Source organism: Pongo pygmaeus, chromosome 10 (genome assembly GCF_028885625.2).
Source record: "Pongo pygmaeus isolate AG05252 chromosome 10, NHGRI_mPonPyg2-v2.0_pri, whole genome shotgun sequence".
NCBI lineage: Eukaryota > Metazoa > Chordata > Mammalia > Primates > Hominidae > Pongo > Pongo pygmaeus.
The window spans coordinates 121,127,753-121,153,658 of NC_072383.2; the positions used below are offsets into that span (position 1 = coordinate 121,127,753).

General features: G+C 44.0%; 1 protein-coding gene across 17 annotated transcripts in view; it reads right to left on the minus strand.

The window, feature by feature from the left end:
* The window catches only part of CLIP1 (CAP-Gly domain containing linker protein 1), a 149,217-nt gene that overhangs the window by 88,795 nt on the left and 34,516 nt on the right, over nucleotides 1-25,906 (minus strand). For all 17 annotated transcript variants that reach the window (XM_063647136.1, XM_063647138.1, XM_063647143.1 and 14 more), the window contains exons 2-4: nucleotides 16,548-16,738; nucleotides 12,789-13,360; nucleotides 1,347-1,471 (exon numbers count right to left, since the gene is read on the minus strand). In XM_063647136.1, the coding sequence (XP_063503206.1) occupies nucleotides 1,347-1,471; nucleotides 12,789-13,360; nucleotides 16,548-16,632 (782 nt within the window). In that variant the 5' untranslated portion in view covers nucleotides 16,633-16,738. The remainder of the gene's footprint in view (nucleotides 1-1,346; nucleotides 1,472-12,788; nucleotides 13,361-16,547; nucleotides 16,739-25,906) is intronic.

The window sequence follows — 25,906 nt, forward strand, 5'->3', positions numbered from 1 at the left end:
GACTCCATCTCAAAAAAAAAAAAAAAAAAAAAAAGTTCATTGAAAATTTTTAATGTCTGTTTCAATAAAAATATGATTAAAAAAAAAGATAAAGTACTCTGCAAGTATAGCATTGAGATGGCCCAGAAAAAAAGAAAAGGGCATTGGAGAAAAAAAAAAAAAGTAAACATGGAGAAATACTAACTAGTAATGTCTATTTTCGGATTGACATGGGCAATATTATGACTCTAAAGGATTACAATGTTTTAATATTAAGAAAAGATGGCTTCATAATCATTGCAGTTCCAAGAGATCTTTATCTCTATGAGTCATAATTACTGTATCTGGTAGATAAAGCCCTTTTCTCTATAATTAATTTGCTTATAACCAATTTGTCTATGTTTTACAAGTAAAATGTTAACTACCACATTTTAATAATCAAGTGATGCATTAATGTACTGTATACTACTAATAACGCATCATAGACAACACCTGTGCCTTCAAAACATTTTGAAAAGAAAAGTGGGAAATTCCTTCTGCATCTGTGTGCATTACTGCACTCCCATCCTGTGTCTGGGAGGCGAGAACGGGGTTATCCAGGCTGGACGCGGTGGCTCACACCTGTAATACCAGCACTTTGGGAGACCAAGGCAGGCGGATCACTTGTGCCCAGGAGCTTGAGACCAGCCTGGGCAACACCCCGTCTCTACTAAAAATACAAAAATTAGCCAGGCATTGTGGCGCACGCCTGTAATCTCAGCTACTTGGGAGGCTGAGGCAGGAGAATTGCTTGAACCCAGAAGGTGGGAGTTGCATGCAGTGAGCCGAGATGGCGCCACTGCACTCCAGCCCGGGCGACAGACGGAGGCCCTGTCTCAAAAAAAAAAAAAAAGAATGGGGTTATCCTTACGACGGAAGAGATCCGCTTGCCGGTCTGCTCTCCTGCCACAGGATGGAATTCTCATCAAATACGAAGACACATTTTGCAGTTCTTTTCCCTAACAAAGGTGGCTACCTTCTGCCTCTACCCCCACCCCAGATGCCCGGGTACTCTTTCAGAAGTCAACTCCTATCAAAAGGGAGAGAAGCCAGACAGATAACATAGTATTTCCTTTCTATTTTGAAAAATAAACAGAATGCTTGTTCAGAATCTACTCAGACATACTACATGTATTACTAAGGAGACAGTCAAAAAGAACAGCCCCAATTCTAGTGTGGGGGAAAAAAATCAGCAGATGGGTCTTAGGAAATAAAAGTGCCGCTCTTCCGAACACACCTTTCCATGTTATGATACACGCTTGGTGAGACTGGCTTGAGCATCGACACGTACAAGAGTGACACAAGATGTTGCACAACGCCAAACAAACCTTGTTCCAGCAACAGCACCATCGTTCTTCCCAAGTGGTTCGTCTAACTCCACACCACACCACTCCCCCTTGGCAAAGTCGGTCTCCCCAAGAAACCGGACTACACCAGCCTTAGTGCCACCAACCTGGAAGAAGAGAAGGTTAAAATAAAGAGATGAACATCACTCTATAGCTTAATCGTTTGTGGTCCCTACTAGTAACTAGGTATTACATTCCATCATTTCTACCAGCTTCTCTTTGACTCTAGGAGTTCTCTTGAAGGAAGTCTGGCAAAGCAACTTACCTGACTGACTTATATTACCAGAGTGATTTGATGCCTAATATGTTGCAATAATGAGACAGCCAATCTAATATGCAGTCATTAAGGCTGTTCACCAAGTTCATTACTCCTTTTCTTAGAAAATACTTTTTTTTTTTTTTTTTTTGAGACAGGGTCTCACTCTGTCATCCAGGCTAGAGTGCAGTGGCACCATCCTGGCTTACTGCAACCTTGACCTCCGGGCTCAGGGGATCTTCCCACCTCGGCCTCCTGGGTAGCTGAAACTACAGGTGCACACCATCAAACAGGCTATTTTTTTGTGTGTGTGTGTTTTGTGGAGACAGGGTTTCGCCATGTCGCCCAGGCTGGTCTTAAACTCCTGGGCTCAAGTGATCCGCCCACCTCAGCTTCCCAAAGTGTTGGGATTACAGGCGTGAGCCACCACTCTTGGACCTTACTTTATTTTTCTAACAGAAATGCTCCTGCTGCAAAACAAACTTGTGGCTGGGCACAGTGGTTCATGCCTGTAACCTCAGCACTTTGGGAGGCCCCGGCAGGAGAACTGCTCGAGCCCAGGAGTTTGAGACCAGCCTGGACAACATAAGGAAGACCCTGTCTGTACAAATAATAAAAAAATTAGCCGGGCATAGTGGTGTGCACCTGTGGTCCCAGCTACTCAGGAAGCTGAGGTGGGAGGATTGCTTGAGCCCAAGGGTTTGAGGCTGCAGTGAGCCGCAATTGTACCACTGCACTCCAGCCTGGGCAACAGCGTGAGACTCCACCTCAAAAAAATAAAAACGTAAATAGGCCAGGCACGATGGCTCATGCCTCCCAGCACCTTGGGAGGCCAAGGTGGGTGGATCACCTGAGGTTGGGAGTTTGAGAGCAGCCTGGCCAACATGGTAAAACCCTGTCTCTACTAAAAATACAAAAATCAGCTGGGTGTGGTGGCTCATGCCTGTAGTCCCAGCTACTTGGGAGGCTGAGGCACAAGAATAACTTGAACCTGGGAAGCGGAGGTTGCAGTGAGCCAAGATCACACCACTGCACTCCAGCTGGGGCAACAGGGAGAGACTCTGTCTCAAAAAAAAAAAAGTACTTCAAAAAATAATTGGCCCAGTGTGGAAGTTCACACCTATAATCCCAGCACTTTGGGAGGCTGAGGTGGGAGGATCGTTGGAGTCCCCAAGGCTACAGTGAGCCATGATCACACCACTGCACTACAGCCTGGGCAACAGAACAAGAAACTGTTTCAAAAAATAATAATAATTGACTCTTGCTATTTTCCACAGTGAGGCTCTCTGTTTCTTCACAACTATTAAAATTATCATTCCTAGGCTGGGTGCGGTGGCTCAGGTCTGTAATTCCAACACTTTGGGAGGCCAAGGCAGGCGGATCACTTGAGGCTAGGAGTTCGAGACCAGCTTGGCCAACAGGGTGAAACACCGTCTCTACTAAAGATACAAAAATTAGCTGGATGCAGTGGCACACGCCTATAATCCCAGCTACTCAGGTGGCTGAGGCACGAGAATTGCTTGAACCAGGGAGGCAGAGGTTACAATGAGACAAGACTGTGCCAATGTACTCCAGCCTGGGTGACAGAGTGAGACCTTGTCTCAAAAAAAAAAAAAAAAAAAAAGAGTACTAGGTCTAGACTTGACACATTTGACCTTTGTTAGTACTCTTGTTAGTACTAACACATAAATCGTCACCTATATAAAATTGGCCTTACTGCAGTTGAGTCAAAAGAAAATAAAGTCGGCCTCAATTTTCTCCTTCCTCCCACACCACACCATTCAGAGGAGCAGTCCAGCCAGCATCATGCGAGCAGGACACAGCACATTAGTTACAGATGATGCAACCTCTTCAGATAATGTGTTAAATTCTTTGGGGGTGAGTCGAAGTTACTGTCATGACAATTGCTTTTCCAAGAGACATCTAACAGGCTATAGTCAACAATTCTCCAAGCAAACTACAAGCTTCATTCAGATCAGCTTTGTAAAAAGTAATCACAAATAACAAATTAGCAACTATTTCTCTAAATGCAGGTAATATACATGTATCCTGAAAAAAAAAATTATGTCACAAAATTTGTCTGAAATGAATGATTACTAGTTCCTAGAACAGAAAGTTTTCTTATATTTTTTCTCCCACCAAACATGGAACTCTTCACTCATTTAACAGAAAATGTATTTTTCTTTTCCCTGTAAAAAATCAGTAGTTATTCTATGGAGACAGAAAGTCATGTGAAGTCCTAAAATCATCAAATGTTTTTCTACTTAATCATTCTACAATCAAAAAACGTGTTTATGCATTTAAACGGGACTTTACAAAGTTAGGTTTTATTTCTCATGTGTTCCAGACAATGCAGAAAAGTCTAGTACATGCATGTACAGGAAACAGAAGCATTAAATAATGCATTGACAATAAACAGAAGGCACTATTATCAAATCATATCTAAGAAATCTATGTTCTAAGACAAATATCTAAGTTATTAAAGAAAAACATTTTCAATATTGAAACAAAAAGCAAGGCCAGGTGCAGTGGTTCATGCCTGTAATCACACCATTTTGGGAGGCCAAGGCAGGAGGATCATCTGAGGCCAGGAGGTTGAGACTGGCCTGGGCAACACAGTGAGACTCCATCTCTACAAAAATTTAAAAATTAGCCAGGCATGGTGGCATGTGCCTGTGATCCCAGCTACTGAGGCTGCAAGTGAGCTACGATCATGATACTGCACTCCAGCCTGGACAAGACAGTGAGACCCTGTCTCAAAAACAAACAAAAAAATTAAAAGATAGATTCCCATGGCAAACACAAACAAGCACAATTCGTTCTCTTTACTCTCAGAATGTTAGCATATAACTCCTAATACTGTGGTAAAAGTCACTACTGAAGATAGAATTAATTTAAACTAGAAATGCAAAAAAAACCCTAGATACTATTTTTATGCTTTAGCAAACCTCAGATTTTTAAGTTCTCATTTATTTATTCAATATATATTTCTTGAGTGTTTAGATCCTTGAAAAACAAGGATAAACAGAATACAGCGTTGGCCATTGAGGGAGACAGACAAGAAGATTCAGACAAAAAATTCCTGTAAAAAGTGTTAAGTGCATCAAGAGGTTTCTACAAAATGCTGTGGGAACAGAAACAAATACCCTTCCTGTAAGCTCCTGTCAAAAATAAAAACACTGATGAATTCCTGCTGGGTTAATGAGTGGGTCTACAGACAGGAAACAGAAACAAGCCTCTCTGGACTCTCTCATCTCTTCATTATCCAGTTCTCAGCAAGCCATTTAATCTCACAGTGCCTGAGTGCATAAAGCTATAAAATGTCCCAAGAGCAGTAGTAAGGGGTTGTTTCACAGGAATTTTGTGAGCAGTCTTGTAAGGTGGCTTCTTATCCGCCATATTCCAAGATAAACAGCTTATTTTAAAAAGTAAACATGGAGGCCAGGTGGGGTGACTCATGTCTGTAATCCTAGCTCTCTTTGGGAGGCCAAGGCAGGCAGATCACTTGAGGTCAGGAGTTTGAGACAGGCCTGAAACTCTGTCTCTACTAAAAATACAAAAATTAGTCGGGCATGGTGGCAAGCGCCTGTAATCCCAGCTACTCGGGAGGCTGAGGCGCGAAAATCACTTCAACCCCAGAGGTGGAGGTTGCAGTGACCCAAGATCACACCACTGCACTTCAATAAAAAAATAAAATAAAATAAACATGGTTAGCTGGTATTTGCCAAATACAAATGTAAGCTTCACTTAAAACTTAATTGCCTGTGATATGAAAGAGCCAAAGCAACAGTACTTTTTTTTTTTTTTTTTTGAGATGGAGTTTCGCTCTGTCGTCCAGGCTGGAGTGCAGTGGCATGATCTCAGCTCACTACAACCTCTGCCTCCCGGGTTCCAGAGATTTTCCTGCCTCAGCCTCCCAAGCAGCTGGGATTACAGGCATGCGCCACCACGCCCAGCTAATACTTTTGTATTTTTAGTAGAGACGGGGTTTCACCATGTTGGCTAGGCTAGTCTCAAACTCCTGACCTCAATTGATTCCACCCACCTTGACCTCCCAAAATGCTAGGCTTACAGACGTGAGCCACCACGTCTGGCCACTTTTGATTACCTCAAGTAATATAATTACCTCCAGTGAAGGGCCAGTTCACCTTCCAGCAACTCTCCTACAGAGAAGGGTAAAATCTTCACTGGTCCTAAGTCGACCTCTGCTTGCCCTACTTTACTCTCTCCTTCATGGGTATAAAGTGACAACTGTATTCGAAACCCTCTGATTCTCTCCACACTGTTTAATGAGCTCCTACTATGTGCCAGGCCCTGTCCTAAGTGTTGTGGGTGTGACAGTGAATGAGACAGAAAGTTTCCGTGCTTTCATGGAGGTTAAATTCTGGTCAGGGAGAAATGGACAATAAGCAAGTAAAAAACATGAAAGATAATTTCAACTGGTGAAGAGTGCTATGAAAAAAATAAAACAGGGTAGTGTGACACTGCCACAGGTGTCTTTAGTTGGGGTGGCCAAGGAAGGGATGCCTGAGGAGGTAACATTTGAGCCATGACTTAAGTGACCACAAGGGACCGGGGACAAAACATCCCAAGCAGAAGAAACAACAAATTCTAAAGTGGGAATGAGTCTGGGTGTTTAGAAACAGCAAAGGGGGCCGGGCACGGTGGCTCACACCTGTAACTCCAGCATTTTGGGAGGCCAAGGCAGACAGATCATTTGAGGACAGGAATTCGAGACCAGCCTGGGCAACATGGCGAAACCCTGTCTCTACTAAAAATACAAAATTAGCCAGCTGTGGTGGCTCACGCCTGTAGTCCCAGCTACTCAGGAGGCTGGGGCACGAGAATTGCTTGAGCCCTGTAGGCAGAGGGTGCAATGAGCCGAAATGGTGCCGTTGCACTTCAGCCTGGGCAACAGAGCAAAACTCATCTCAAAAAAAAAAAAAAAGAAGAAGAAAGAAAAGAAACAGCAAAGGGGCCAGTGTAGCTGAAGCAGAGTGAGAAAGGGGGCTGAGAAGGACAAGAGGTCAGGAGGGTGGGCAGGGTCCAGAGAACAAGGGGCACTGCAAGTCCAAAGAAGGAGTTCGATTTTTATTTTAATGCCATGAGGAGCCCCTTTAGAGCACGATGTGTTGGTCTTCATTGGTGCCATATCTACAACACCTGGAACAACTTCTGGTGCATAGCAGATGCTCAGGATATTTTCTGAATGAATTGCAGAGTATTAAACACAGCCTTTATAAAGCCATCATATTTTCTCTAGGCTAAATAAACAGTCCCAGTTACTTTATTCCTTTTATGATATCATTTTGAGTCTCCCAATCTCTAACAGGTGACATTAAATAAATCCCCTTAAAAATAAAAGTGACAAGAGCAGATGACATATAACAGATACCCTCTCATAAGTCTAACTCCCTAGAACTAACAGGTAAACAAAAGATGCATAATTATGAATAGACACTTTGGCTAAAAGATGAAGTTAAACTTGACTTGCACTTTATGTCTCGGAACTACTTACTCTCTGCTTCTGAAAGGCATCTGAGCTTCCACAGGATCCAGGACCCCAAGAATATCAAGACACAGGAAAGGGTAGTGCATGCCTGTAATCCCCGCTACATGGGAGGCTGGGACAGGAGAATCGCTTAAACCTGGGAGGCGGAGGTTGCAGTGAGCCGAGATCGTGCCACTGCACTCCAGCCTGGGCAACAGAGCAAGACTCTGTCTCCAAAAAAAAAAAAAAAAAAAAAAAAAAAAAAAATCACCTCTTCTAACCCTGGGGGTTGATGAAATGCAGAATATTTACTCACCAGAAGCAGTCTTGTATATGGCACCCACTTGACCAAAATACTAGCAAAGTTTGCTTTTTAAATCTACAAAAGATCATAAGCCACCAAGTGTCTGAGGCTCAAGATGTTTTTGTGATTATGCTTAGAGAATTCACAGGGACAATAAAGTTGATAAAAGTTAGGAGATGTGATCCAGTAATAAGACAACACTGGCACTCAGTACTCAGGCCTGCAGTCAAACCTCCCTCTCCCCAAGTCCCAAAGCAGTGGCATGGGCTCCTCAACACGGAAAAGCTCCAAACTCCCAAGCCCCAAGAGCCTATACAAAGTTCTCAAGGCTAGACAGACACCAAATTTGGCACCTTTCGGATTAAGAGATTGGCTCAGGTTTAGAAAAAGAAACCACTGCCTAATTACTGAGCACCACAGAAAACGCTCCAAACATTGTGAAAATCAAAGCCAACATTGCAGGCAGACTGGGCACTATTAAAAAGATTTTAGGCAAGGGAACAGCATCACCAAATTGACATTTTAATTGATCTCTCTGTAATTGTGCAAAGAATAGAAGTGTGGAGAGACAAGGCAAGTGGCATGGACAGTGCCCTGCAAGTCCAGGTAAAGATGATGACGGCCTGACCCGAAGCAGTCAGGGCCACAGGACACAGGCGAGGAGGATGGACAGCGAGACCAGAGGCATGGGATCTGACAGGCAGGTGGACGGTTTCCTGTGTTTCCAAGCCTCAAAAGGAAAACTGGGGAACCCTCTCACAACTGAAAGCAAGGAGCAGGAAGAGCCTGACAACGATGACCTGCTAAAACGTGACCCCACTGAGTCTGCTGCTGTGCGCAAACAGGAAAAAGCTGCTGAACGCAGCTTCTCTGCAGCAGCATGAGGTGCCCTGTATTTCCCTCCTGGACAACCCTAAAAGGTTACACTGGGTGAAGTTTAGAACTTCTGGGAAAATGAAAAATGAAAAAAAAAACCTGGCCGGGCGCAGTGGCTCACGCCTGTAATCCCAGAACTTTGGGAGGCCAAGGTGGGCAGATCACTTGAGGTCAGGAGTTCGAGACCAGACTGGCCAACATGGTGAAACCCCGTCTCTACGAAAAAATAAAAAAATACAGGCCGGGTGTGGTGGCTCACACCTGTAATTCCAATGCTTTGGGAGGCCGAGGTGGGCAGATCATCTGAGGTCAGGAGTTCGAGACCAGCCTGACCAACATGGAAAAGCCCCGTCTCTACTAAAAATACAAAATTAGCCAGGCATGGTGGCACATCCAGGTAATCCCAGCTACTCAGGAGGCTGAGACAGGAGAATCACTTGAACCTGGGAGGTGGAGGTTGCAGTGAGATTGCGCCATTGCACTCCAGCCTGGGCAACAAGAGTGAAACCTGGTCTAAAAAAAAAAAAATTAGTCAGGTGTGGTGGTGGGTGCCTGTAATCCCAGCTATGCTACTTGGGAAGCTAAGGCAGGAGAATTGCTTGAACTCGCGGGGCAGAGGCTGCAGTGAACTGAGATCGTGCCACTGCACTCCAGTAGTGCAAAAGAGCGAGATTCCATCTTGATTAAAAAAACTAAAATCAGAAGAAAAATTATTCAAATCTGCAGCAAAACTCAACGCAAAGGAATTAAGCTAAGTAAAATCCATTGTGTTAGAAAAGATCTCAAGATTCAGCCAAAAGGGGCTTTTAACTAAATGTGACTATCTGGCATCTTCTCAATTGTGGACCATACAAAACAGCAAATCCTGCCACTAACTACTCCATCAGCAATCTAGGCAAATGGATTTCAGGTAAAGAACAACTTCCCCAGAGCATAAACTCCCACCCAAAAAGAGCCCAAGAATTCCCCGAGTAGACAATGAAAAAACACTCAATGTAAATGCAAGGTCACAACCAGGCTCGTAGGTTTGAGGTTCTAAGTCACCGATAAGAGGATTGAGAAAAATAGAAAAAATCAAATTATTAGCTGTAGCGTATACTGCTCAGGAGATGGGTGCACCAAAATCTCACAAATCACCACTAAAGAACTTACTCACGTAAGCAAACACCTCTGGTTCCCCAATAACCTATGGTAATAAAAAAAATTTAATTAAAAAAGTTAATAAGGGCCGGGCGTGGTGGCTCACACCTGTAATCCCAGCACTTTGGGAGGCAGAGGCGGGTGGATTGCCTGAGCTCAGGAGTTCAAGACTAGCTTGGGCAACATGGTGAAACCCCATCTCTACTAAAAATACAAAGAATTAGCCGGGCGTGGTGGCACACATCTGTAGTCCCAGCCACTCCGGAGGCTGAGGCACGAGAATCACTTGAACCTGGGAGGCAGAGGTTGCAGTGAGCCAAGATTGCGCCACTGCACTCCAGCCTGGGGGGACAGAGTGAGACTCTGTCTCAAAAAAAGAAAAAAAAAAAAAAGTTAATATGGTAAATGAATCTAAAAAAAGAGCTTTAATTAACTTAATAAACAAGGTGAAAAAAAGCACCAGTAAGACTTAAAAAATTAAAAACTTACAAGGAAGGACATACTTGTATACTGTTTGTGGAAACAAAAATAAAGGCTTTTTGGATTGCAATTTGGCAATATCTATTAACAATTTTAAATTATTTATACCCCTTGACTCAAATTTCATTTCTAGGGGAAAAATGGGTGCAATCTAAATGTGTATGATTAAATTAGGTATACTACATCCAAATAGTATAATACCAAACAGCAGCTTACTGTTTTAAATTAAGACCTGTATTTCCTTCCATACAAATGCCCCAAATCTACAGTCTACAATCTACAAAAGCGTATTATGAAAATGGCCTATATATAATAAGACCCCACTATGTGTGTGTTTCACTTCTACATATTATAGACAAATCTCACAAAAATAATGTTCAGCAAATGAAGACAGACACAAAAAAAGCACATACTGGATAAAGTATAGTTATTTAAGATTTAAACACAAGCAAAACAAATCTTGTAAATATTTTTTTTAATTCTCAGGAAGATATTTTTTCCCCTTTCACAGTATCAAAGACCTGTATAAGAAGTGTTGAGCTCGTGCCTGTAATCCTAGCACTTTGGGAGGCCAAGGAGAGCCGATCACAAGGTCAGGAGTTTGAGACCAGCCTGGCCAATATGATGAAACCCTGTCTCTATTAAAAATACAAAAATTAGGCCGGGCGTGGTAGCTCACGCCTGTAATCCCAGCACTTTGGGAGGCCGAGGCAGGCAGATGACGAGGTCAGGAGATCGAGACCACCCTGGCTAACACGGTGAAACCCCGTCTCTGCTAAAAATACAAAAAAAAAAATTAGTGGCTGGGCGCGGTGGCTCACACCTGTAATCCCGGCACTTTGGGAGGCTGAGGCGGGTGGATCACGAGGTCAGGGGTTTGAGATTAGCCTGACCAACATGGTAAAACCCTGTCTCTACTAAAAATACAAAAATTAGCTGGACATGGTGGTGGGCGCCTGTAATCCCAGCTACTCAGGAGGCTGAGGCAGGAGAACTGCTTGAACCCAGGAGGCGGAGGTTACAGTGAGCCGAGATTGCACCACTGCACTCCAGCCTGGGCAAGAGAGCGAGACTCTGTCTCCAAAAATAAAAAAAAAAGAGTGTTGAGAACAAGAAAATTCTAAGATTCTTAGTGTAAGGGCCCTGGGGAGTAGCTCATAGAAAGATAAAGCTTGTCAGTTCAAATCTAAAAAGCTGACAAGTCACCTCCTCATATATGGTCATGAGCCAAAAATTCAGCACAGAACATGCAGTCCAAGGCATGGAGACAACCATGTTGAAACACAACAGCTGGGCGTCAGTCAAATTGTCAAAGAACCTGACATCACATCCTAGAAATATCAAATATAGTCGAAATGCAGCACTTTAGCCTTGCTTATAGAGGTTAGGAAACTAAGTTGTTAAATATCTCACTGAGGTCCCAAAGGCAAAGCAGGGACTTAGCTTGTCTTCTTAGCACTATGCTACGCTGCCCCTCTTTAAAAATCACTAAATTCTGAGGTTCTAGAATGTAGAGCATGTAGACCTTATACCTTGCGTTTCCGCTTATTAGTCAAACAGTAGCTACCGTACATTTCCTTCCTCTTCCTGAATCTAAACCTTATCATTTGAAAGGCCCGGAAATTCTTTTTTCTTTTTTTTTTCTTTGAGACAGAGTCTCACTCTGTTGCCCAGGCTAGACGGCAGTGGCGCAACCTCAGCTCACTGCAACCTCCCCATCCTGGGTTCAACCAATTCTCCTGCCTCAGCTTCCCAAGTAGCTGGGATTACAGGTGTGTGCCACTGTGCTCAGCTAATTTTTGTATTTTTAGTAGAGACGGGGTTTCACCATGTTGGCCAGGCTGGTCTTGAACTCCTGACCTTAGGTGATATGCCTGCCTCGGACTCCAGAACTGCTGGTATTATAGGCATGAGCCACTGCACCTGGCCTTGGCCCAAAAATTCTTGAGTAACATCCTCTGATGCCTTGAGTTTTCCAAGCCATTTAAGGTAGCAGAATCTTATACACACTCACATAATTTCACTAAACCAAAAATTAAAAATCAGAAGGGGAAAAAGAGTCCAATTTTTATAAACACATCTAAGTTCACTTCTGAGCTTATTTTGTCAATAAAGTTACTTTTTTTTTTTTTTTGAAACAGGGTCTTGCTGGAGTGCCATGATGTAATCATAGTTCCCTGCAGCTTCCATCTCCCAGGCTCAGCCTCCTGAGTAGCTGGGACTATAGGCGTGTGACCCCGTGTCCGGCTTATTTTAATTTTATTTTATATGGAGTGTTGCTTTATTGCCCAGGCTGGAGTGTAGTGGCGCGATCTTGGCTCACTGCAACCTCCGCCTCCTGGGTTTAAGTGATTCTCTTGCCTAAACCTCCTGAGTAGCTTGGATTACAGGTGCCTGCCACCATGCCTGGCTAATTTTTGTGTTTCTAGTAGAGACGGGGTGTCGCCATGTTGGCCAGGCTGGTCTTGAACTCCTGACCTCAAGAGATCCACCCGTTCAGCCTCCCAAAGTACTGGGATTACAGGAGTGAGCACCCCGCCTGGCCAATTATTTTATTTTTTATAGAGACGGGGTCTCACTTTGTTGCCCAGGTTCAAGTGATCCTCCCACCTTGGCCTCCCAAAACGCTGGGATTACAGGTGCTCCCCACCAATCCCGGCTAGTTTTTTTGTATTTTTAGTAGAGACAGGGTTTCACCATCTTGGCCAGGCTGGTCTTGAACTCCTGACCTCGTGATCCACCCGCCTCAGCCTCCCAAAGTGCTGGGATTATAGGCGTGAGCCACCACGCCCAGCCCTGATGTGTGTGTATTTCAACCACTCACTGGTGTTTATATCTCAGTTCAACAAAATGACCTCAGAATGTTTCTCTACTCACCAATACTCTGTCTCCGATTTTGAGCTCTCTTTCTCCTTTCTTGATTGAGCCAGCCTCTGAAAGGTTGGAGATAGATTCACTGGCAGTTTTTGTAAGGTTGCTGATCAGAGGCGTAGCTGAAGGTTCCTTTGCTACTGGCTGTGATGGTTTCTGAGGGATGTTTGAGGGGGTGGCGGGGGAGGAAGACACCATGCTGGCCGTAGAAGTGCACAGCGGTGAAGTAGCTCGGGAGGCGGGCGTCGTCTGCAGGCCATTAGCTTCATCTTCTGCTTGCACCTTCCTTGTTAACTTTGAAGGTCGGGTAAATATGCCCTTTAAAGGTTCACACTGGAAATACCGAACTCCTGCCACCGAACCATCGTTCTTGCCTATGGGTTCATCTAAAACTATTCCAGCCCACTGGCCTGGTGCAAACTGGGTTTCTCCAAGAAACTGGATAAATCCAGGCTTATTTCCATTCACCCAAACTCGCTCCCCAACTCGAAAGTCATCCACAAATTCCTCCTGAGTCTCAGATGATGGAGTGCTTGATGCCTTTTCACTGGATATGGTTTTTTCTACTGGAGCTACAACTGAAAACAAAAGATCAGAAGAGATTCGATGTAATTTTCAAGCAGACAACCTCTAACTTAAAGAAAAACTAGAGAAAGCCAACAGCCCACAGGAGTAGCCTACAACTCTTAGAAAAGTGTTTTAAAGTGTTGTTTTTTGTTCTTTTGAGACAGTCTCGCTCTGTCGCCCAGGCTAGAATGCAGTGGTGTGATCTCAGCTCATTGCAACCTCCACCTCCCGGGTACAAGTGATTCTCCTGCTTCAGCCTCCTGAGTAGCTAGGATTACAGATGTGCACCACCATATCTGGCTAATTTTTGTATTTTTAGTAGAGACAGGGTCTCACCACGTTGGCCAGGCTGGTCTCAAACTCCTGACCTCAGGTGAACCTCCCGTCTCAGCCTCCCAAAGTGTTGGGATTACAGGCATGAGCCACTGTGCCTCACCAAAGTGTTTTTGTTTGTTTTGTGCTGTTTTGTTTTAAACAAGGAATCCAAGAATAAGTGATCCTTCACTACCATCTTCAATGCTGCTAAACGCCGCAAACTGGTAGTTGAGGTTTATTCCTTTACTTGCAATTAAGATTAGAAAAAGTCAAAGCAAGAAAAAAATAAAATCAGTCCTTTTTCCAGGCCTATATTCATAATTGGTCTGATTTCATTATTTGCTACTCCCGCCACCCTGCACATCATGAGCAAATAAATATCCATTCACATTCACTAAATAGCACTACTCCACAATTGAGTAGTCAATTGAAGCTGATAAAAACTAGGACTATCCCAGGCACAGTGGCTCACGCCTGTAATCCCACTTCTTTGAGAGGCTGAGGTGGGTGGATCATTTGAAGTCTGGAGTTTGAGACCAGCCCAGTCAACATGATGAAACCCCATTTCTACTTAAAAATATAGGGCCGGGTGCGGTGGCTGACACCTGTAATCCCAGCACTTTGGGAGGCCGAGGCGGGCAGATCACCTGAGGTCGGAAGTTCGAGACCAGCCTGACCAATATGGAGAAACCCCATCTCTACTAAAAATACAAAATTAGTCAGGCGTGGTGGAGCGCGCTTGTAGTCCCAGCTACTCGGGAGGCTGAGGCAGGAGAATCACTTGCACCTGGGAGGCAGAGGTTGCAGTGAGCCAAAATCACGTCACTGCACTCTTGCCTGGGCAACAAGAGCGAAACTCCGTCTCAAAAAAAAAAATACAAAAATATAAAAATTAGCCGGGCATGGTGGTGGGCGCCATTAATCCCAGCTACCCTGGAAGCTGAGGCAGGAGAATCGCTTGAACCTGGGAGGTGGAGGTTGCAGTGAGCTGAGATTGAGCCACTGCATTCCAGCCTTGATGACAGAACAATACAGCATCTCAAAAAAAAAAAAAAAAAAAAAAAAAAACCCAGGCCTGGCATGGTGGCTCACACCTGTAATCTCAGCACTTTGGGAAGCCAAGGCAGGCAGATAACCTGAGGTCAGGAGTTCAAGACCAGCCTGGGCAACATGGTGAAACCCCGTCTCTACTAAAAATACAAAATTTAGCCAGACATGGTGGAGCGCACCTGTAATCCCAGCTACTTGGGACGCTGAGAGCCATGATAGTACCACTGCCCTCCAGCCTGGGCGACAGAGTGAGACCCTGTCTCAAAAACAAAGAAACAAACAAAAACTCCTACAAAAATTCATTAAGCTCTCAACATATAAAATTTTATGTCTTTCAATTAAAAATTCTTTCAGGCCAGGCATGGTGGCTCACACCTATAATCCAGCACTTTGGGAGGCTGTGGTAGGCAGATAACTTGAGGTTAGGAGTTTAAGACCAGCCTGGCCAACATGGTGAAACCCCATCTCTACTAAAAATACAAAAATTAGCAGGGTATGGTGGCGTGTGTCTGTAATCCCAGCTACTGGGGAGGCTGAGGCAGGAGAATTGCTTGAACCCCGGAGGTGGAGGTTGCAGTGAGCTGAGATTGCGCCACTGCACTCCAGCCTGGGGAAGACAGCAAGACTCCATCTAAAAAAAAAAAAAAAAAAAAAAAAAGGCAAGGCGCAGTGGCTCACGCCTGTAATCTCAGCACTTTGGGAGGCCGAGGCGGGCGGATCACGAGGTCAGGAGTTCAAGACCAGCCTGGCCAATATGGTGAAACCCCGTCTTTACTAATAATACAAAAATTAGCTGGGTGTGGTAGTATGCGCCTATATTCCCAGCTACTTGGGAGGCTGAGGCAGGAGAATCGCTTGAACCCAGGAGGCGGAGCCTGCAGTGAGCCGAGATTGCACCACTGCACTCCAGCCTGGGTAACAGAGTTAGATTCCACCTCAAAAAAAAAAAAAAAAAAAAAAAAAAAAAAAAAAAAAAATCTTTCAAATATTTTCAAGAATATGAACAGATATAAAATAATGTTTTAACAGGTGCTGGAGAGGATGTGGAGAAATAGGAACACTTTTACACTGTTGGTGGGACTGTAAACTAGTTCAACCATTGTGGAAGTCAGTGTGGCGATTCCTCAGGGATCTAGAACTAGAAATTCCATTCGACCCAGCCATCCCATTACTGGGTATATACCCAAAGGACTATAAATCATGCTGCTATAAAGACACATGCACACGTATGTTTATTGCGGCATTATTCACAATAGCAAAGACTTGGAACCAACCCAAATGTCCAACAATGATAGACTGGATTAAGAAAATGTGGCACATCTACACCATGGAATACTATGCAGCCATAAGAAATGATGAGTTCATGTCCTTTGTAGGGACATGGATGAAATTGGAAATCATCATTCTCAGTAAACTATCGCAAGAACAAAAAACCAAACACCGCATATTCTCACTCATAGGTGGGAATTGAACAATGAGAACACATGGACACAGGAAGGGGAACATCACACTTCAGGGACTGTTGTGGGTTGGGGGGAGGGGGGAGGGATAACATTGGGAGATATACCTAATGCTAGATGACGAGTTGGTGGGTGCAGTGCACCAGCATGGCACATGTATACATATGTAACTTACTGCACATTGGGCACATGTACCATAAAACCTAAAGTATAATAATAATAATAATAATAATAATTACAATAAAAGAAAAAAAAAAATAAAAAAAAAAAAAAAAAAAAAAAAAAAAAAAATAATGTTTTAAAATTAAAAATCAAATTGAAGTCTCCATATAGGATAATTCATTTGTCGTAAAGGAAAAGCGTAAAGTATTACCAGCCGTAGGTGTCTTCAGAGCTGTGCTTCCAGGCTTCAGGATCTTGGTGGGGGCCTTAAGCCCGCTTGGCTTTAGCATATTCATTTTCTTTGTATATCAGAGCTGTTTCTCCTTTGCCTGTTGCCACTATCTTTCCCCAACCATCGATACAACTGTGGGTTCTATAGTGAAGTCAGTCTCTGGATTAAATCTGCAAAGAGAAATAAATAAAAAGATTTTATAATCTACAGGAGCAAGTAGTAACAACAGGTAGCTTTCATAGACTAAAGCTTTCCTTTCATTTGACAATAATCCATCTCCAGGCTGAACCTAGGAACCTAGAAGACTCTGGTTATTAAATACATGAAAATGCTGCTGAAATGGATTTAAAGGCAATTTACTATCCTCAAGACAAGCAGTTAGCCAGGTGCCATGACCCACTCCTCACACCTGTAATCTCAGCACTTTGGGAGGCTAAGGTAGGAGGATTGTTTGAGGCCAGGAGTTCGAGACCAGCCAGATCCATATAGCAAGACCCTGTCTCTACAAAAATAAAAATAAAAATAAATTAGCCATGAGGCTGAGGGGGAAGGATTTCATGAGCCCAGGAGTTTGAGGCTGCAGTGAGCCATGATCACACCACTGTACTCCAGCCTGGGTGACAGAGCAAGACACCAACTCAAAACAAACAAACAAAACATACAAAAACAAAAACAAGCAGTTAAGACAAAGTATTTGCTTTGTTTTATATATCTAATGTTCTTAGCTCAGTACAGTTCCTAAAACCCACACAATCCATAAAAAAGGGTTCAGAAAAATCTACACCAAACAATGGGGGGAGAAAAAGGAAGCCTTCAGTTTTTTACCTTCATTTCTATACTGCTTAAGTTTTACTACAACAAGCCTGTATTAGCTATATTTTTTAAATCCACAGAATTATGCAATTTACAATATAAAACTATATATGTTAAACTACAGGAAGATTAAAACTATGTAAGAAAAAGCCCTATCTGGGAAGTGATGAGGGAAAATTACCTTGTTTCTATCTAGAAAAACACAATATACTGCTGGTTTACTCAAGACCAGATATGAATCTATGACTTTTGGACTACGGTAAAATAGTATCCTGTCATATTCTCTTCACCTCCATAGAAAGTGAGTTGAAGACTACCTTGGGGTTTTGGAATATAGGGAAATATTTTCAGACATAATACCTAAAAACAGAACAATTCAAAGAGAAAAAATGCTGCCATTTAATGACTCTGTCAAATGACAATGTTCTGCATTTTTCTCTGTGAGCAGAGCTTGGATGATGAAGCACAGACCTCACTTTCTCATCTTGTCTCCCTCACAGCCAATGCCAGCCACTGGCAAAGAATCTGGCCAGGGATGACAAAGGTACCTGCAGCCCGCTCCAGCAGATGGAACAGTGCCCTCCCTGAAAGACATGTCCCCCTAGCACCTGTGAATGTGATCTTATTTGGAAAAAGCATCTTTGCAGATATAATTAAGAATCTTGAGATAAGATCATCCTGGATTACCTTGGTAGGCCCAAAACCCAATGAAAAGCATCCCTATAAGAAGAAGTGACCAGGCGTGGTGGCTCACGCCTGTAATCCCAACACTTTGGGAAGCCAAGGTGGACAGATCACTTGAGGTCAGGAGTCCAAGGCCAGCCTGGTGAACCTGGTGAAACCTTATCTCTCCTAAAAATACAAAAATTACAGCCGGGCGTGGTGGCTCATGCCTGTAATCCCAGCACTTTGAGAGGCCGAGGCAGGTGGATCACCTGAGGTTGGGAGTTCGAAACCAGCCTGACCAACATGGAGAAACCCCGTCTCTACTAAAAATATAAAATTAGCCGGGCGTGGTGGCACATGCCTATAATCCCAGCTACTCAGGAGGCTGCAGCAGGAGAACTGCTTAAACCCGGGAGACAGAGGTTGCAGTGAGCCCAGATTGTGCCACTGCACTCCCGCCTGGGCAACGAGAGCAAAACTCCATCTCAAAAAAAAAAAAAAATTAGCCAGGCGTTGTGGCGCGTGCCTCCTGTAGTCCCAGTTACTTGGAAGGCTGAGGCACGAGAATCCCTTGATCCCAGAAGATGAAGGTTGTAGTGAGCCAAGACTGCGCCACTACACTCCAGCCTAGGCAACTGAGCGAGACACCACCTTGAAAAAGAAAAAAAAAGAAGATGAGAACACATAGGAAGAAGGCCACATGAAAACAGAGGCAGAGGTCAGGCATGGTGGTACACGCCTGTAATCCCAGGTACTCAGGTGGCAGGAGAATTGGCTGAACCCAGGAGGCAGAGGCTGCAGTGAGCCGAGATCGTGCACTGCACTCCACCCTAGGCGACAGAGTGAGACTATGTCTCAATAAATAAATAAATAAATAAATAGTGTGGTTTGGGAGAAGATTCTGATGGACAGAATAAGAACCGGCATTTGCCTGGGCAACGGAGTGAGACTATGTGTCAATAAATAAATAAATAAATAAATAAGTGTGGTGTGGGAGAAGATTCTGAAGGACAGAGTAAGAACTGGCATTTACCTGAAGACAGAAGTCACTATCCTGATTATGAATATAAAATTCCCAAGCTCCTCACTGCTGTTACCACCATCACCACTGCCATCAGTGATGAGAGAAAGAGATCCGGGTGGGAGTCCCTACACTAAGGCCGTAGTTCTGAATCACAGTCAGGTTTGAAACTACCTGCTTTACTGTCAGACTCTCACCACACAGCTTGCAAGTTTCAAGCAGAGTTATTTGTTCCTGCTGCTGCCTCAGACAGAAGGGATTGGCCAAGTCTCCTCTAGACTCAGCCAACAAAGGCCATGTCTATGTCCATAAAATTTGAGAAGAATGCAAACAGGCTAAGTGTAGAAATTCCCTAGGGCCTTCCCTACTCTTCACCCTGGGCCAACCTCATCGAGTGACAAGGGCCAGGTAGAACTGACAGAGAACAGATGGAGCAGGCACTGTGGTTCTGGAAAACCTTTTACGGTGACAAAATCAAAGAACAAAATGCTCCTTAAATTATTTCACTTGCGCAAAACAGGGAGCTGTTGGGCTCAGGTCAAGCACTCCCTGAAGAGGAATTTTGAAAACGGCCACAAGACCTAACAAGGGAACTTTCAAATCTTGCAGCTCGGTATCATAAACTCACAAAAATCTGACCATCTTCAAGTCTCCGCCTAAAACACAGAAGCATGTGGTTATCACAAACCAAACACTAATCATAAGCTCTGTCTAGGGCTCTGTTGTCCAATCCTCATGCCTCTGGTTGTCAGTCCATCTGTGTTCCTTGAATCCTAACGCGGAGAACTGTGACCAAGGTTTAATGAAGGAGAAAAATCTAGTCTGTCTCAATAAAAGAATTAGCAGCAACAACGCCAGTGTTGATTTTTTAAATCTTCCAATGTATAATTTCTTTTTCACGCATTATTAATGACTGGCATGTCAGGCTTGCTTCAAAAAAACAAAAGATCACTGAAAAACAAAAGATCAAAGTCTTTGTCATGGTACCCACAATATGCAATGACCAAGAGGCAACATCTCTGTATAATGTTTCAAGGTCAGTGAATGTCACATTGAAACTAATCAATTCCAAAAAAATGTGCAAAAGAAAAAAAAAAGACATTGTTGCCTCACTAATAAGCTGAGCATATTTGAATTTTTGACACTTGTGCCCAATGAATCAGGAGATTTGGACCTAAAATAAGACAAACTACCCTTCTTCTCCACCCTCCCAACACTGAAGGACCATAACACATAGAACATTATAATTCAGAAATAATTTTTATGTGAATTACTATCCCATTTGAGCATTACAATACTATGAATTAGCCACTATTATTACCTCTTCTTTACAAATGAAGAAACGCTGCAGAAATTAAGAAATTAACAGATGTGTTTCCTCATTTGTTCATCACCTGTCTCCTAAGGTTATTCAGCTCAGTGGGAGAGATGCGAACACAGGTATCGTGATTCCAAAGTTCATCTCTTTTCACTAAATGTAATATTAAAACTTAGGAGATATCACACATCAAGATGAAAAACATCAGTTCTGCTACTACGAGAATGACCTACATATGTATGCCATCAAGAGCTCACATAGCACAAATACAAAACTTCCTGTGTCTCAAGTTTTAGCTGTGAAGGTAGGTGTGCAATTACCATTAGTCCAATCAGGAATAAAGAGAATGACGATCTACAAGGTTAAGTGACCTTCCCAAGGTCACTCAAAGAAGTGGTGGCACTCGAGGGCCGGGCGCAGTGGCTCTTACCTATAATCCCAGCACTTTGGGAGGCCGAGGTGGGCGGATCACCTGAGGTCAGGAGTTCGAGACTAGCCTGGCCAACGTGGTGAAACCCCGACTCTACTAAAAATACAAAAAATTAGCTGGGCGTGGTGGCAGGCGTCTGTAATCCCAGCTACTAGGGAGGCTAAGGCAGGAGAATCGCTTGAACCCTGGAGGCGGAGTTTGCAGTGAGTCACCATTGCACTCCAGCCTGGGCAACAGTAGCAAAATTCCGTCTTAAAAAAAAAAAAAAAAAAAAAAAGTGGTGGCACCCTCTGGGACCTGGTGCTCTGCCTAACACACTAGCTCTGAAGAAAACCTACCCACAGGCCGGGTGTGGTGGCTCATGCCTGTAATCCCAGCACCTTGGGATGCTGAGACGGACAGATCATTTGAGGTCAGGAGTTCAAGACTGGCCTGGCCAAAAGGGTGAAACTCCATCTCTACTAAAAATACAAAAATTAGCCATGCATGATGGCGCATGTCTATAATCCCAACTGAGGCACGAAAATTGCTTGAACCCGGGAGGCAGAGGTTGCAGTGAGCCAAGATTGCGCCACTATACTCCAACCTAGGCAACAGAGTAAGACCTTGTCTCGAAAAAAAAAAAAAAAAAAGAAAGAAAAGAAAAAGAAAATCTACCCACAAGATGGTCATCCATTCATTCAACAAATATTTCCTGAAGAACTACTGTGCAAAAGACACTATTCCCTCTTCTTGGCAGCCGGGTAGGCAGGAAAGGAGAAAGCTCTGGGTGGCTGAGAGAGTGCTGAGCACACAACACGTGTCTCGGAGCAGAGAGAAGGGAGCTTACTAGGGAATCATAGTAGGACTACCAAGCAGCAGTAGGTATCATGTGAGGTTTGTGGTCATGAGTTTAAAGTGAAACCAGGGCGGATCACCTGAGGTCAGGAGTTCGAAACCAGTGTGGCCAACATGGTGAAACCCCACCTCTACTAAAAATAAAAAATTAGCCAGCCATGGTGGCGGGCGCTTGTAATCCCAGCTACTCAGGCGGCTGAGGTGGGAGAATCGCTTGAACCCGGGAGGCGGAGGTTACAGTGGGCCGAGATCGTGCCACTGCACTCCGGCCTGGGTGACAGAGCAAGACTCCGTCTCAAAAAATAAAATGAAACCATTCTCTCTAGTTTCTCTTTTTTTTTTTTTCTCTTCTAACACATTTCTGTTCAGGCACAGGCACAAAGAAGATACCTAAATTGAACCATAATCAAAATTTGCCAGTTAAGTTAAAACTGGAAGGGAAACAAGTGAGTTGATGGTAATTTTTTTTTTTTTTTTTGAGACGGAGTCTTGCTCTGTTGCCAGCCTGGAGTGCAGTGGTAAAATCTCAGCTCTCTGCGACCTCCGCCTCCCGGGTTCAAGTGATTCTCCTGCCTCAGACTCCTGAATAGCTGGGATTACAGGCGCCCACCACCACGCCCAGCTAAATTTTGTATTTTTAGTAGAGACGGGGTTTCACCATATTGGCCAGGATGGTCTCAATCTCTTGACCTTGTGATCCGCTCGCCTTGGCCCCACAAAGTGCTGGGGTTACAGGCATGAGCCACTGCACACGGCCGATGGTAATTTTTAAAGGGTGTTTGAAAGGTGTCACTAAAATAGGACAGGACATCTGAGATGGGTAAAAAGGGACGTGAAGGCAAAGTAGTGCTGACAGTGAAAAGGAGTGACGACAACGGATGAAGGGCTGCTGCAGCGAGGACACTGCATGCTCAGATGTGCATGCAAATCTCCCCAGGATCTTGTGAAACTGCAGCTTCAGCTTTCTTACACTCCCAGGGGGTATTAATGCTGCCATTTTGAGGACCCTCCACCTCTATGAATAGCAAGGGGTCAAAGGATAGGAGGTGGTAGGTAGAGTGAGAAGTTTCATCCCTTTGACCACAGGATGGAACTCAGAGGCCTGAGTGTTGAAGGGACTGCTGGTAGGACTGCCCATGTCTATATTTGGAGGAGGAGGTGTTGACAGTAAGAAGGAAGGGAAAGTGAAAAGGAATGAAAGGAAGAGACTGAAGTCAGTGGATGTCAGCTGCAGGAGGGGTAACAGGTGGCAGCGCTTGAAAGGATCTTGAATGTTTGACGGATGGAGAAATAGTAACGTTATCAGCAGGAAACAACACAGTCAGCTACCCCATGTACCTTTCCCTGAGGAGCCCCCTTCAGAGGGGTGAAAAGCAGTATCTTCAGAGGCCATCCAAGTTTTAGGGTAACAAGGAGGGAAAGAGAATGCAGAGAAGAGGCTGGTGATAGACAAGTTTCATGATCACAGCTTGAATTACAGAGGTCAAGAGTTTTAAAGAGTTTGGGATGGAAAGAAATCAAGAATTGGGCTCAGCCGGGAGCCCTGGTTCACACCTGTAATCCCAGCACTTTTGGAGGCCAAGGCGGGCGGATCACCTGAGGTCAGGAGTTCGAGACCAGCCTGGCCAACATGGCAAAACCCCATCTCTACTAAAAATACAAAAATTAGCCGCATGTGGTGTTGCACACCTGCAGTCCCAGTTACTCGGGAGGCTGAGGCGGGAGGACCACTTGAACCCAGGAGACAGAGGTTGCAATGAGCCGAGATCACGCCATTGCACTCCAGCCTGGGCAAGTGCAAGACTCCATCTCAAAAAAAGCAAAGAAAAAAAGAAAATACATCAAAATGAAGAAATGTAACTATGTGTTGCCAAACTAAAAAGAAGTATAGTCCAAAAAGTCTAGAAAAAGGAAGCTATGAAGAAAATGTCTATTGACTAACAATGGGAAAAGGTTCTCTTGAAAAGAGACAGTAACTCCGTGGAGCAGGTACACCATTGTTATGGAAAAGGTTTGTCAGGATCGCAAAGCTGGATAAAAATAGGCATTTGGATAGTCAGGTCAGTGTTCCAAAATTCTATGCTCAGATTACAGTTTAGATTTTCAACAGTGACCAAAGAGTGTCCTTTTGGCATTTCTCTGATTATAAATACACAGTTTTTTTAAAATAAACTACAATCTCTCAATTTGTGTGATTCAAGAATCTAATCTCTGAGTAAAGGATTTTTTTTTAAAATGAGATTCTGGCTGGCACAGTGGTTCACATCTGTAATCCCAAGACTTTGAGAGGCTGAGGAAGGAGGATCGTTTAAGCCAAAGAGTTTGAGACCAGCCCTGGGCAATATCTCTCAAAAAAAAAAAAAAAAAAAAAAAAAGAGAGAGAGAGAGATTCTGAGCTTATGAAGCTGACGGTAAGATCATCCTGCCAATCGTGACTTGATTTTTTTAAGACAGGGTTCGCCCTGTTGCTCAAGCTGGAGTGCAGGAGCACAATCACAGTTCACTGCAGCCTCTAACTCCCAACTCAAGTGATTCTCCCACCTTCGCCTCCCATGTATCCAGTACTACAGGTGCATGCCACCACACCCAGCTAATTTTTAAATATGTTTGTAGAGATGGGGTTTCTCCACATTGCCCAGAATGGTCTTGAACTCCTGGGCTCAAGGGATCCTCCCGCCTCAGCCTCCCAAAGCACTGGGATTACAGGCGTGCACCACCGTGCCCAGCCTCTGACTTTCATTACTATAATACAGTGGTTCTCAAAGTGTAGTCGGTGCACTCCTAGGGAACCTTTGAGACCCTTTTAGAGAATCAAAACTATTTTCATAATAATACTAAGACATCATTTGCCTTTTTCACGATGTTGACACTTGCACTGATGGTACAAAAGCAATGGTGGATAAGAACTGTACATGCTGTTTCCAGGCAATGGAACCAAACTGTACTATTCTTTCCTGTATTTTACATCACGAGTGCTTGTGGAGGCGGGGGGGAGTACTGTCACTTAAGAGTGTGATGAAGCATTTCATAAAGGAGATAAATAATTTTGTTAAATTTCAACCCTTGAATACATGCCTTTTCATTTATATATATATATATTTTTTAGAAACAAGGTCTTGCTCTGACACCCAGACTGGAGTGCAATGGCACGATCACAGCTCATTGTAGCTTCAACCTCCTGGACTCAAGCCATCCTCCCGAGCCGCTGAGACTACAGGCACACACCACCATGCTTGGCCAAATTTTTATTTTTTTGTTATCAGTGCGGTCTGCTATGCTGCCCAGGCTGGTCTGGAACTCCTGGGCTCAAGCGAACCTCCTGCTTCAGTCTCCCAGAGTGCTGGGATTAAAGGCGTGAACCACTGCACCTGGCCTATTATCATTTCTAATGAATTAATATTTTTAAATATTCTCAAGTTTTAATTTCTAATATGGTAAATATTAACAGCTGTAACATACATAAACAAAAGCTCTTGAGAGACCTCATTCGTTTTTAAGAATGTCAGAGGGCTGGGTGTGGTGGCACAGTTCAAACTCGTGTTGTTCAAGAGTCAACTATACATAAAACATGCATTTCTATAAAGCAGTCATCAGAAGCACTGGTTCTACAGCAGAGGTTCTCAAAATGTACAGAATCAGCATCACGTGAAAGTTAGAAATGCAAATCCCAAACCTACTGAAACAAACTCTGAGGGTAGGCCAGCTATCTGTATTTTTTTATTTTTTATTTTTTTTGAGATAGAGCCTCACTCTCTGCTGCCCAGGCTGGAGTGCAATGGTGCGATCTCGGCTCACTGCAAGCTCCGCCTCCCAGGTTCAGGCCATTCTTCTGCCTCAGCCTCCCGAGTAGCTGGGACTACAGGCGCCTGCAACCATGCCCGGCTAATTTTTTGTATATTTAGTAGAGACGGGGTGTCACCGTGTTAGCCAGGATGGTCTCCGTCTCCTGACCTCATGATCAGCCTGCCTCGGCCTCCGAAAGTGCTGGGATTACAGGAGTGAGCCACCGCGCCCAACCAAGCCTTCAGGCGATTTGGATGCTCAAGCTTATTACTGTTGCTGTTGTTTCAGAGACAGGGTCTTGCTCTATCACCCAGGTTAGAGTGCAGTGACACAATCGTAGCTCACCACACCCTTCAAATTCTGGGCTCAAGTGATTCACGAACCCCAACCTCCTGAGTAGCTGGGACTACAGGCATGTGCGACCAAGTCCAGATAATTGTTTTTTATTTCTTTTTTGTAGAGACTGGGTC